A 14,412-nucleotide genomic window follows, 5' to 3' on the forward strand; every position below is an offset into this window, starting at 1 on the left:
TCATTTTACCCAAACATATACCTATAAATAGCAAAATCAGAGAAACTGATTCAAGTGATCTCTTCATTTTTTCCAGAGCTGTATGCTCCATCAACAGTCTATTCTCATAACTTGTACCTGCGCCATTTACATAGCAAAGATGATTCCGAATAAATCTACGTCAATGGGTATGGTGATCTGGAAGTGAGGTGTATTCAGGTTGATTTCTGGCGTATTGCTATCTCGGCAACAGAAAACACAGGTGCGTCACGGACTGATTAGAACCCTGACAGGTATCACCACCTACATGTGCTAAGTCTACTTATACTTGTACACTGTTTGCTTCGTATAACTAGCTGCCTATAGGCAAGCTGCCTTTTCAAGTTTTGTGCCAAATGAATCACACAGCAGTGAGCTGAGCACTGGCCATGCTCATTGCAAGCTGACGTGAATTACTGGAGTTCAAGTGAGGTCTCATATTGGGTGTTAGGCGAATGGGACATTCCATTTCCCAGGCTGTGCAGACATTTATCATTGTCTTTGATTTACAGTGTTACAGTGTGTATATGGAGTATGTCATAAACGGCATTAACACTAGCAATGAACAGCACAGTAGGTGGTAGTGGGAGGCAGTAACTTTAGCCACCACAACACTCAGCAGACAAAGCAGAAAAGGGGTTACATTGCACTACAGTCTTTAGCACAAGAGACATAAGACATAAATCTAAGAGAAGGCAGCCCAGAGGAAACAACTACCGTATTTTTCGCACCAAAGGCACACCAGATTATAAGGTGCACTATCTATAAACGTGTATTTTCGGCGTATTTTAAGCGGCACTTGTTAAGAACAGGGGTGTCGGCGTGTTTCCTGCTGGGGGCGAGACCTGTAAAGCTAAGCTAGGTTAAGTAAACTAAATTGTAATTCTTAAAAAAAAAAACATTTTCAGACAAGTCAAACCAGCGCTGGATGTTAATCTACACAGATTTCTCTTCTGAAAACTGTTTATTTGGGTGAAAAAAGCACTTCCATTTATTTACAGAAGTTTATAGTAGTATATATATGTAGTATGTGTGTATATGTAGTATATTTCCAGATTTCTACTAAGGCTGGAGCAACAGCATTAGCAGCTAACCGCTAACGCTGCCTAACTGCCACCTGACAGTGCTACTCTGAACTCTGTGCAATATTAGCTAGCTGTTCATCCCACAAAGCTTGTTTTAACACAGTAAGGCTGAATGGTTAGCACTGTTAGCGGGTAATGCTAACGCTGCTCCAGCAGTGCTAGCCAGGGTTAAGAGCAGACTACAGGCCGATAGAGGGGCGGGGCTGCGCGCGGGAAAGAGGGGCGGGGCTAAGCTCAGGGGAGCGTCGGTGGTGAAAATTTAAACTCAGAGAAAATCGATTTTCATAAAAACACATCGTCCTTAACTGTAAATTAGATGCTGTGAATAATTAGCCTTATACACACTTATGTATAGTCTTATGCAGAGTTGTTGGCACACACCTTGAAGAACGAGAGCCTAAGGAGCCTAAAGTCAATACTGTCACTAAAGTGGAAGATAAATGACACTTTGTGGGGAGTTTAGAGAAGGAAAGAGAATGGGGGAAAGTCTACAGGGAGACATGGAGAGGGCCACAGGAAGGTTTATATGTCTGGATATGTGTGTGTGTGTGTGTGTGTGTGTGTAATAGTGAAGGGGGTGATACAAGAGATGTGAGGAAGTGGGGATTGAGTGGTAGCAGAGATGAGGAGCGATGGAGGAGAGTGGAAGGGAAGTGTACTGTGCCTCTGGGGATTTTATGGAGGTGAGGTAGTGTGTCTACGTGTGTCTGTGTGTGTGTCTGTGTGTGTGTGTGTGTGTGTGCACGCAAAGAGGGCCGCTGTCAGCCCCCCTTCCCAGTGTGAACCCCCCCTGCAGCGGCTCTGCCATCAGCACCTCTATTTTTACACCCTCCCAGGCAGCCTGTAATTACACTGGAGCTGCAGGCACCATAGTGCCCTAAAAAACATCTGAAAACATCACGCACACACACTTCCCCATAGCCCCCCCCCCCCCCCCCCCCCCCACACACACACACACATACATACAAGGCAGCCACTAAAACTGGTCTGTCTCTTTCTCTGTTTCTTTTGTGCTCTAAACTCCTCCCTTTCTTCCCATTCCTCTGTTCTCCTTCACCTTATTTGACTTTCTTTCTAATAATTACAGAATGTACAGCTTCTCCAATGAGAACCATTGACTCCAACCTGCAGCGCTGCCTCTGCCTCCTCCAGCGCCGGCTTGGCCGCCTCCAGCTTCTCCTTGGCAATGGCCTTGTCCGCTGAGATGCTGTCAACAATGGCCTGGGCCTTGTCTTTAACCTTCTGCACCTCGATTTTCACCTTTTCAGCTGCATGAGCTTTCACCGTAACTTCTTTCAGCACCTGTCCAGATCACAGGGAAAAAGTTTTTTTAAACAATCAAACTTGTATCACTTATCATCTATCAGTAAATTAAAAATGTATCATCGCAACATTGTCTGAGCTCAGCATTGACCACCTCCAATGGAAAACTCAAGGCTCCTGCTCCTATCACAGGAGCAGGATTCAAGGTTGCTTTAAGAAAGATGTTTGGTAACACTTTCTATTATTGTCATCTCTATAAGACTCTATAAACATATTCCTAACACATTATAATGCATTCATAAGGCATTATAAACATGGCTATACATATACATAAAACTCTATAATTCATCGTGGCCATGTTTATTATGCATCATGACCTGTGATTATAATGCATTAATAGCTGTGTTTATAACATGTTATACGTCAATACCAAAAAACTCAGTCCCAGCTTGTAGACTTGTATCATGACTAAAACAGCTTTCAACTTATAAACACACCCTCAGTAATCCTATAAATATATTTGTGACCACTGAATTTTAATTAGTTATAGTCAATTATAATGTATTATAACAGGTCTTTGTGCGCTCTAAGTAAAGTGACAGACTTTCAGACTAGATTTTTACAATAGATATATACTATTTTAACATGTATATCATAAGAATAACTTATAATGTATTATGATCACAAGTCATAATGCTTAATAAACATGGCTATAGTGGGTTATGCATTTTTATAAATATTTATAGCCATGTTTATAATGCCTTATGAATGCATTATAATATAGTATGAATGTAGTTATAGAGACTAACAAAGATGACATTCATAGAAAGTGTTACCAGATGGGTAACACTTTCTATGAATGTCACCTCTATAAGACTCTATAAACATATTCCTAACACATTATAATGCATTCATAATGCATTATAAACATGGTTATACATATTTATAAAACTCTATAATTTATGAAAACAAACTCAAATGCACTCACCCTTCCGTGTAATAGCATAGCAAAAACTATAAATTACCTTTACTACAAACATTACTATGCTCACTAACATGTTATGGGACCATAGACTATATACACAGTACTATATGCACCGTTTAAAGGGCATATTTAATGTTTCTAATAGCAAACAGAACATATGAACCTATTTTTTTATTATTAAATATGAGCCTTTAATGCTTTGAATTGTATTTTTTTTTTTTCAGATGACATGGTCATGTGGGTCCTGTATGCGTAGCCCAAATGGTACCATATTTTTTGCACTATTAAAAAGTGCACCGGATTATAAAGTGCACCATCAATGAAGGTCTATTTTCTGGTCTATGTTCATACATAAGATGCACTGGATTATACGGCGCATTATGCGACTCTAGTAAGGAACAGGGTAGTCGCCATATTTTCCTTTTCCTAATCCAGCAGGTCTCAAGTGAAGCTAAGCTAAGTAAACAAAAGTGTAATTCGGTAATTCACTAAAGGCTGGAGCATTAGCCGCTAACCGCTAGCACTAGCACAAGTGCTAAACTGAGGAACACTGAGTGTTACTGTAAAACAGGGTGATATTAGCTAGCGGTTCGTCCCACGTAGCTTGTTTTAACACGGTAAACACACAGACTACAGTCCAAAACACTCACCTCTGAGCGGTGAAAGAGATAGCACTTAGCGGTTAATGCTGCTCCAGCAGTGCTAGCTGGGGTTAGCAGCAGGCTACAGTCTGATAATACTCACTTCTCAACAGCAAAAGAGCTAGCGCTTAGCATAGTTAGCGACTAATACTAATACTGCTCCAGCCTTTGGTGCCTCTGGCTAAACTGAAACTTCTTTATAATGTTTCACTTCACCGGAGTGGCTTTACTGTTTCTTACAACCTGACTGGTTAAATTCATACATAAGGTGCAATGGTTTATAAGGCGCACTGATGATATATTTTTTTTTATGAAGTATTTTAAGTGAGCCTTATAGGGCGAAAAATACAGTAATTAGACAGTTTTCCCACAGGATCCAAAAATGAATGTGAGCGATGTTCTCTATCAGACCTACATAATGTTTAACAATATTTTGTTTAGCAATATTGTGTCAATTTTCAAAAACTCAGTATTGATTTTTAATTCTTAATTAACATGTAAAGATTGGTGTTAGGCAGTGCTTTATTTAGCGTAGTGCTTATAGATAGCAGTGTTGTATTCTATCCTTAGGTTATATTACTTGGTTTACTGAAAAAGTAACTTTTATTTTTTATGTTACTTTTATTTTATACGTATGATAGTTTGTTTTTGTTCTATTTTATCCCAGTTTTCTAAAAAATGTATTTACACATTTGCAAAATGTCACATCATGCTGTAATATATTGAATCGTTTCCCTGTCTAGTTTTGCTAATCATGCCTATCTTGCTCTAAAATCACAGCTCTAAAAATCACCAGGATGTTGACACACAGCAATTATTATTCAGAATTCAATATGAAGCAACATGACTCTGCTTAGAGATTAGGCCTCCAAAAAGCCGGGAAACTGAAGCACACTTCAACATGTATATTTGTTGGGAAGCAATAGCCAGTTGAAAAAAACCCCACAAAAATTATATTTTCCATAAACCGTGAAAACGTGATTAGTTTGACATTTGGCAACATGGAGGCAGAATCCAGGCAAATCACTTCTCTTCACTTTGTATGATGTCTCTTTTTTAGCATGGTAAAATTTCTAGTGATTACTAGTGAATAGGCATACGCACCATGTCAGCCTTCTCGTTGGCAATTTGCAGCTCCTTCTCCTTCACCTCTAGCTCTTTGCTGAGAGCAGCGACGGACTCAGAGGCTTCTTTCAGCTTCTGGAGGCCTGTATTCATCCTGTTGTGCAGAGATGCATAATAATAATAATAATAATGATCTCTCAGAGAGCTATTCCTGTACAAGTACTTATTTTTCAATAGATTTACGGATTCAAAAAAAACATATAAAAAAAATATATATGGAAAAAAATTAGAGGGACATATGTCTTAGTTAGCTTGTCATGCTTAGTTCTACATACATTTTAATTAGGGGTGTGACGAGACACTAATATCACGAGACGAGACAAGACACGATACTGGGTTCACGACAAAATCATATAACGCAAACTTAACAGACTGGTGTCTTTTACACATTGATTCTATAAGAAATAGAAATAAGAATAAGAATAAAAAATAAAAATAAAACTTTTCTAAGTCTTATATAGTGCAAACAATAAGTGCAAACCACAACCAGTCATATTAAGCCTATGGCTTGTGTTTTTTACTCCTAAATCTCTTGTAATTTAACTATGCATAACCATAACCAGTCATATTAAGACTATGCTTGAAGTGCAAACAGAGACAGAACATTTATATGTGTCTATGAAACAGGCACGTGTAGGATTTACTTACAGTATTTACTAGGGCTGTGAATCTTTGGGACAGTAAGAGCACTGTCACGCAGAGCTCTTTAACTGTACCACAGAGCTCACCTACTGTCACGCGGAGCTTTTTAACTGTACCACAGAGCTCACCTACTGTCGCGTGGAGCTTTTTAACTGTACAGCGGAGCTCACCTACTGTCACGCGGAGCTTTTTAACTGTACAGCGGAGCTCACCTACTGTCACGCGGAGCTTTTTAACTGTACCGCGGAGCTCATCTACTGTCACGCGGAGCTTTTAAACTGTACCACAGAGCTCACCTACTGTCACGCGGAGCTTTTTAACTGTACCGCGGAGCTCACCTACTGTACCGCGGAGCTTTTAAACTGTACCACAGAGCTCACCTACTGTCACGCGGAGCTTTTTAACTGTACCCCAGAGCTCACATACTGTCGCACGGAGCTTTTTAACTGTACCCCAGAGCTCACATACTGTCGCGTGGAGCTTTTTAACTGTACCGCGGAGCTCACCTACTGTCGCACGGAGCTTTTTAACTGTACCCCAGAGCTCACATACTGTACCGCGGAGCTTTTAAACTGTACCGCAGAGCTTTTAAACTGTACCACGGAGCTCTTTAACTGAACCGCGGAGCTCACCTGCTGTCGCGCGGACCTTTTTAACTGTACCGCAGAGCTCATGAACTGTCGCGCGGAGCTTTTTAACTGTACCGCAGAGCTTTTAAACTGTACCGCAGAGCTTTTAAACTGTACCGCGGAGCTTTTTAACTGTACCGCGGAGCTTTTAAACTGTACCGCGGAGCTTTTAAACTGTACCGCGGAGCTCTTTAACTGAACCGCGGAGCTCACCTGGTGTCGCGCGGACCTTTTTAACTGTACCGCAGAGCTCATGAACTGTCGCACGGAGCTTTTTAACTGTACAGCAGAGCTCACCTACTGTCACGTGGAGCTTTTTAACTGTACTGCGGAGTTCACCTACTGTCACGTGGAGCTTTTTAACTGTACTGCGGAGTTCACCTACTGTCGCGCGGAGCTTTTTAACTGTACCACAGAGCTCACCTACTGTCGCACGGAGCTTTTTAACTGTACAGCGGAGCTCACCTACTGTCACGCAGAGCTTTTTAACTGTACCGCGGAGCTCACCTACTGTCACGTGGAGCTTTTTAACTGTACCACAGAGCTCACCTACTGTCGCACGGAGCTTTTTAACTGTACCGCGGAGCTCACCTACTGTACCGCGGAACTTTTAAACTGTACTGCAGAGCTTTTAAACTGTTCCATGGAGCTTTTTAACTGTTCCATGGAGCTTTTAAACTGTACCGCGGAGCTTTTTAACTGTACCGCAGAGCTTTTAAACTGTACCGCAGAGCTTTTAAACTGTACCGCAGAGCTTTTAAACTGTACCGCAGAGCTCATGAACTGTCGCGCGGAGCTTTTTAACTGTACAGCAGAGCTCACCTACTGTCGCGTGGAGCTTTTTAACTGTACTGCGGAGTTCACCTACTGTTGTGGGGAGCTTTTTAACTGTACCGCGGAGCTCAGCTTCTGTCACGCGGAGCTTTTTAACTGTACCGTGGAGCTCACCTACTGTCACGCGGAGCTCTTTAACTGTACCGCGGAGCTCATCTACTGTCGCGTGGAGCTTTTTAACTGTACCGTAGAGCTCACCTACTGTCGCGCGGAGCTCTTTAACTGTACCGCGGAGCTCATCTACTGTCGCGTGGAGCTTTTTAACTGTACCGCGGAGCTCACGTACTGTCGCGTGAAGCTTTTAAACTGTACCGTGGAGCTCATCTACTGTCGCTCGGTGCTCTTTAACTGTACCGCGGAGCTCACCTACTGTCGCGTGGAGCTTTTTAACTGTACCGCGGAGCTCACCTACTGTCGCGTGGTGCTTTTTAACTGTACCACAGAGCTCACCTACTGTCACGCGGAGCTTTTTAACTGTACTGCGGAGCTCACCTACTGTCGCGCGGAGCTTTTTAACTGTACGGCGGAGCTCACCTACTGTCGCGTGGAGCTTTTTAACTGTACCGCGGAGCTCACCTACTGTCGCGTGTGTTTATTAGCAGTAAAGCTAACAGATACTGCTAACAGAATAGCCAGGCAAACAAAGATCTCACCGATGACAGAAGACGTAGTCAAAAATACAGTCCGAGTTCGTAACCGAGAAACAGTCCAACCATACATCAAATCCAGAAAGGGCAAAACAAAAGACATAAACCGATAATCCGAAAACAGGGTCGTAACGAGAAGGCAAAAACAATACACAGGAAACCGCTTAGTATGTAACATGAGTTAACAATACCTCGCGGAGTTTGTTTACAAGCGGCCGCCTTAAATACAGGAAGCTAGAGGGGAATGAACCGGAACTAACTCAGAACACAGGTGAGTCTGAGCGTCGGAGCGTAACATGATTGGGTGAAGGTGAGCGTGTGTTGTTGACGTTATTGTTCATGGGATCTTGGGAAATGGAGTCAGGTAGCGTGGAAGGAGAACACGGCCGCGTGACAGCGTGGAGCTTTTTAACTGTACCGCGGAGCTTTTTAACTGTACCGCGGAGCTCACATACTGTTTTTTTTTCCCCAGGTTTAAGCTTGACAAGAAATATTGTCACGTTTTAGTCTCGCGAGATCTCGTGCCACGAGATCTCGTCACACCCCTAATTTTAATTGCTTAATTGCAAATCTAATTGCAGTGCAGTGTGCAACAGATATTTTGTCGATGAATGCATGTTTCACTCTTTAGGAGTGTATTTCTTTATACACCTCTGTAAAATCTGTAAAATCTACACTGCAGCAGATTTCAAAACCTTTCATTGCCTACCGGTTGGCCAGAGTTTGAACTTCTAAGTGCTTCTCCTTGTAGATGGCCTTGTAGCCCTGGATGAAGGAGAGGTAGGACATGGGGGTGACGTGGGTCGAGCGACGATATCTCTGAAAGTAGTCCACACACTTTTCAGCCACACCGTCCTGGAAGGAACCCATGCACTGAACCACTTCCCCTTTCACTTGAGGGGTGCAGTCGATGTCATAGGACGACAAGAAGTGCTCTGAGACTGTGGCAGAAAATAGAGACAAAAAAGAGGGAGAGAGAAAAAGGGACCAGTGAAAAACGAAGAAAAGGCACACTCCATTTATCTAGCAATCATGCCAAAGTCACACTTGATACCCCTAAACTGATTGCTATGATGGTTTTCATAATTGTCTTCCAATAGCCCGGCTAAATGAATGTTCACATTTGGCCACTTCAGAGAGAAGCCTGGTGACAAATGAAAAACCATTTGCTGGCAATAAAGAATGAATCAAAGAAAGCTGCCGAGTAGAGATTAATCAGTGATTGCTTAGTTCCAGTTAAAGCCCTTTCACCGCTACAACCAGTCTCGCTCAGGGACAGACTATTGTTTTTATTGTACAGTTTTGCTGCAGGCATGATTTTTTTTCTGTACAGTTCTTATAGTCTGAGACATCTATACTGACACTGAAACTAATACTGATTGTGTCCTTTATTCAAAAAGTCTTGCTAATCAACCAAAATCAATTCAATGCATGTTTTTCTATGACATAGGGGTGAAAAGAATAGATTTAAGGACACACCTTTGGTTAATATTGGTTTAATATTCTTATAGCAGCTTAATTGAGACTTTTTGAGAAGTTTTGTACTGAACATATTATTTTAACCAATGTTTCGGTGTAACAGCTCATAAACAGTAGCTCAGGAAAAAAGAAAATAAGAAACGATATCATGGAACAAAAAGATCACAATCACGTAATCCATGCATTTAGCCATATTAATTTTCCAAACATGCACAGAAATTACCGATTTTTTTTTTCACTATATAAGGTATAAGGCACGCCGTATTATAATGCACATTATCAATAAACATTTATTTTCTGCTCTATTTTCATACATAAGGTGCACTAGATTATATAAGTTGCATTTTAAAAGACACTATAAGAAACTTCTAAATCTTGCCGCTGGGTGGTGGTGGCGGTAGCTAACTAAGTGAAATAAAACTAAGCAAAGTAAAAAAAAAGACTTTCTTTCAAGTCAAACGAGTGCTGAATGTTAATCTACACAGATTTCTTTACTAAAAACTGTTTATTTGGGTGAGTAAAGCGCTTCCGTTTGTTTACCGTAAGCTTAGATTTCCGAATTTCTGCAGCACTTAGGCTGGAGCATTAACATTAGCGGCTAACCGCTAGCAGTGAGTAACCCTTAGTGTTCTGGTAAATCAGGAAGATATTAGATGTTTGCCCCACATAGCTTGTTTTAACACAGTAAACTCGCAGACTACAGTCCGATAATACTCACCTCTGAACGGAAAAAGAGCTTGCACGGTTAGCAGGCAATGCTAATGCTGCTCCAGCAGTGCTAGCCAGAGTTAGGAGCAGGCTACAGGTCAATATTACCCACCTCTGAACGACAAAAGAGCTAGTGCGATTAGCAGGAAATGCTAATGCTGCTCCAGCAGTGCTAGCCATGGTTAGAAGCAGGCTACAGGTCGATAATACTCACCTCTGAGCGGGGAAATAGGGGATAGCGGCTAATGCTAACGCTACTCCAGCCCTGGTGCTGGAGAACTAACTGAAACTCTTGGCTTTACTGCTTCTTACAACCTGACTGGTAAAATTCATACATAAGGCACACCGAATTATAAGGCACACTGACAATTTTGTGAAAATGAAAGGATTTTAAGTGCGTCTTATGGTGCAAAAAATATGGTATTCAGTTTTATGTTTAGAAGTGACACAGAACATTGCACTGCATCTACAGTTGTGGTCAAAAGTTTACATACACTTGTAAAAAAACAATGTTATGGCTGTCTTGAGTTTTCAATAAGTTCTACAACTCTTATTTTTCTGTGATAGAGTGATCGGAACACATACATGTTTGTCACAAAAAACAGTCATAAAATTTGGTTCTTTCATAAATTTATTATGGGTCTGCTGAAAATGTCACCAAATCTGCTGGGTCAAAAATATACATAAAGCAACAAAATTTGTCAATTTTGGTGATGTAGCGAGTTGTGTCAATCAAATTAGCTTCATGTCATGGCCTCTTCACTTCTTGTAAGTGATTCTGATTGACTACAGCTGTTGACTTCTCATGAGCCCATTTAAATAGGGCTCATTTGACCCAGTGATTAGACTCAGCTACAAAAGCTACAATGGGAAAGTCAAAGGAACTCAGTGTGGATCTGAAAAAGCGAATTACTGACTTGAACAAGTCAGGGAAGTCACTTGGAGCCATTTCAAAGCAGCTACAGGTCCCAAGAGCAACTGTGCAGACAATTATACGCAAGTATAAAGTGCATGGAACAGTTGTGTCACTGCCACGATCAGGAAGAAAACGCAAGCTATCACATGCTGCCGAGAGGAGATTGGTCAGGATGGTCAAGAGTCAACCAAGAATCACCAAGAAGCAGGTCTGCAAGGATTTGGAAGCTGATGGAACACAGGTGTCAGTCTCCACAGTCAAGCGTGTTTTACATCGCCATGGACTGAGAGGCTGCCGTGCAAGAAAGAAGCCCTTGCTCCAGAAAAGGCACCTTAAGACTCGGCTGAAGTTTGCTGCTGATCACATGGACAAAGATAAAACCTTCTGGAGGAAAGTTCTCTGGTCAGACGAAACAAAAATTGAGCTGTTTGGCCACAACACCCAGCAATATGTTTGGAGGAGAAAAGATGAGGCCTTTAATCCCAGGAACACCATGCCTACTGTCAAGCATGGTGGTGGTAGTATTATGCTCTGGGGATGTTTTGCTGCCAGTGGAACTGGTTCTTTGCAGAAAGTAAATGGGATAATGAAGAAGGAGGATTACCTCCAAATTCTGCAGGAAAACTTAAAACCATCAGCCCGAAGGTTGGGTCTTGGGCGCAGTTGGGTGTTCCAACAAGACAATGACCCAAAACACACATCAAAAGTGGTAAAGGAATGGCTAAACCAGGCTAGAATTAAGGTTTTAGAATGGCCTTCCCAAAGTCCTGACTTAAACCCCATTGAGAACATGTGGACAGTGCTAAAGAAACGGGTTCATGCAAGAAAACCATCACATTTAGCTGAACTGCACCAATTCTGTCAAGAAGAGTGGTCAAACATTCGACCTGAAGCTTGCCAGGAGCTTGTGGATGGCTACCAAAAGCGCCTAGTTGCCGTGAAAATGGCCAAGGGACATGTAACCAAATACTAATGTTGCTGTATGTATATTTTTGACCCAGCAGATTTGGTGACATTTTCAGCAGACCCATAATAAATTTATGAAAGAACCAAATTTTATGACTGTTTTTTGTGACAAACATGTATGTGTTCCGATCACTCTATCACAGAAAAATAAGAGTTGTAGAACTTATTGAAAACTCAAGACAGCCATAACATTATGTTTTTTTACAAGTGTATGTAAACTTTTGACCACAACTGTATATAACTGATTACATAAGAACTGAAAGGTGTAACTGAATGAATATCTCTGTATTTAACTGGTTGAACAATGCCTTGCTTTGTTTTAGGTACAGCTGTTAATGCTGTGCAAAGCAAAATCAATACAAGATTTCGTGCAAGCATTTATCTTCAGTGAGGTACAAGAGTATTTTTAGTATTTTTAATTTTATAGTTTAGGACTATTTCACTGCATTTGTACTAAAGTTGCATTGACAGTTATGAACAGTATACCTTTTAATAATATTAATGCACACATTTGGACCAACTACTGTTATCTACTAGCTTGCATTATTAAATAATATGATTGTTTATCATGTCTAGACAAAACCCACAAAATCAGAATGACATTGATATAAACTAATATAGATGTTATAATGTAAAAGATGGTTATTTTAAAATAAATGACCTGCGACGAGAGCGTCTTTGGGCCAGCGGCTGAACCAGTCCATGGTGCATCCCGAGATGAGGGCGGGGAACTTCATGGCTCGCTTGCGGAACTTCTCTCCCACTGGTGAGAAGCACAGCACCACGTGCAGGTTCTGCCTCACTCTGCTCATGAAGTACTCGTGCAGGTTCTCGTTGGTGGGCGGCCGCCGGGGAAACTCTCGCTTCATGACGGGGATGAGGTCACTGAGGATCTCGTCCATCTCATCACGAGCAAACAAGTTGGAAACCTGCGGGGAGTGTGATTTTAAGTGTATCATTACTATAATAGAATTGTTTGAAAAAAAATTACTCTTTAATACAATTTTCATTTTATTCCAAATTCTGGAACAAATTAAGTTGAGATCTTTTATGAGTCAAAACACAAAACACATTTTCAATAAACACATACTGTACATCCCCAACCCCTCTAACCATTTATATTACATACAGTATGTTTGGCCAAGGGCTAATAAACATTGCTTCATTTGTAAATTTGAAACTAAACAAATTTTCTACTCATATCTTGAGTTGAATTCATTTTCTTTTACATTTTATTAAAAACTAATAAAAAAGAGTAGCACTTATTAAAATAAATGTAACATAAGAAAGATAAAGGGCAAATATTAACCATGTAAGCTGTTTATATTGCTTGCAATTTAGGTGAAGCAAGCATGTGTAAAGCATTTTAATGTAAAATTGCTTAATTTTGCTGAATTAAATACAAGTAACAAAGTAAACGAGTAACAAAAATATGAACACCACACAAGGGTTAAAGGACAAACATAGGGTTAAATTTCTCCCTAACGGTGGACTGTTCAAAATACCCCTAGAAGGCATATGCATTTTATTCACTTCATCAGTTCACTCCAAGGGCAGTTTGGATGAGTAAGCTATCCTATCAAAACAATGGTAGCAAAAAGGGCTGATTTGCAAATAGCAGTAAGATGTAGAAGTTACAGATAAAGCAGGATAAGTGTATTATTTTTAGATTGTACAATTCTAAAGTAAAACAAAAAAACAAAAAGGAGCATCATCCAACCAACAGGAAAACAGTTTACGAAGATTGATAAGAATTGTAAGAAGGTTTTTAAGGAAACATCTAAATGAGCTGTACGTTTTGGAATTAAGGTCCCTGTCTGGTGAGAACGGGAATGAGAATTCCTTTCAGAGCAGATGAATCCGATTCCAGGTTATGTTTAGTCAGACAGAAAGTGTGCACTCAGTCAGAAACTTCACTCCTTCATTTCTTTGTTTTTACTATGAGTGAATGAACTACTGAGGTCAGAGCTTCCCCTTCTGAAGTCTCCATTGCTCCACCAGCTGCTCACGTTCAGTAAAACTGAGCTGGATCCTCTTTTAGAGGCTGTACATGTGGTATTAGTAGTAAAGACTTTTGACGTGGGCAGAAGAACTCATACGAAAAGCAACCAGACACCCCAGTTTTTAGAATGAATATATTAGGCTTGGCAGGGATGGTCATTTCAGCACACTGGTACCATTAAACTACAAAATAATACAGACTGCCACTTTAAAATATTTTTTTTATATAGGAAGAAAAGGTATGTTAGGAGAAAATTGTGGTGCCAGTGAGATTTTGATGAAAAATCCACCTAGTGATCCACAATTGACTACCCCAAGAGATGCAAGATGAAGGTTCTGTTATGGATCTTATAGATCCCCAGCCTAAACATCACTGAAAATCTGTGGGCAGATCTTAAAAGAGAAGTGCTGTAAGACAGCTCAAGAATCTCGCAGAGTTTAACACTTTGCAAAAGAGAAATGCAGGAACTGAA

At 40.8% G+C, this 14,412-nt stretch overlaps 1 protein-coding gene across 3 annotated transcripts in view; it reads right to left on the reverse strand.

The window, feature by feature from the left end:
* Nucleotides 1-14,412, reverse strand: part of dnah5 (dynein, axonemal, heavy chain 5) — a 212,011-nt gene that overhangs the window by 52,071 nt on the left and 145,528 nt on the right. For all 3 annotated transcript variants that reach the window (XM_049480737.1, XM_049480738.1, XM_049480736.1), the window contains 4 exons: nt 12,600-12,867; nt 8,579-8,810; nt 5,097-5,211; nt 2,229-2,405 (listed from right to left, as the gene is read on the reverse strand). In XM_049480737.1, coding sequence (XP_049336694.1) covers nt 2,229-2,405; nt 5,097-5,211; nt 8,579-8,810; nt 12,600-12,867 — 792 coding nt within the window. The remainder of the gene's footprint in view (nt 1-2,228; nt 2,406-5,096; nt 5,212-8,578; nt 8,811-12,599; nt 12,868-14,412) is intronic.

The sequence above is a fragment of the Astyanax mexicanus genome, chromosome 6 (assembly GCF_023375975.1).
Source record: "Astyanax mexicanus isolate ESR-SI-001 chromosome 6, AstMex3_surface, whole genome shotgun sequence".
NCBI classification, from domain to species: domain Eukaryota; kingdom Metazoa; phylum Chordata; class Actinopteri; order Characiformes; family Acestrorhamphidae; genus Astyanax; species Astyanax mexicanus.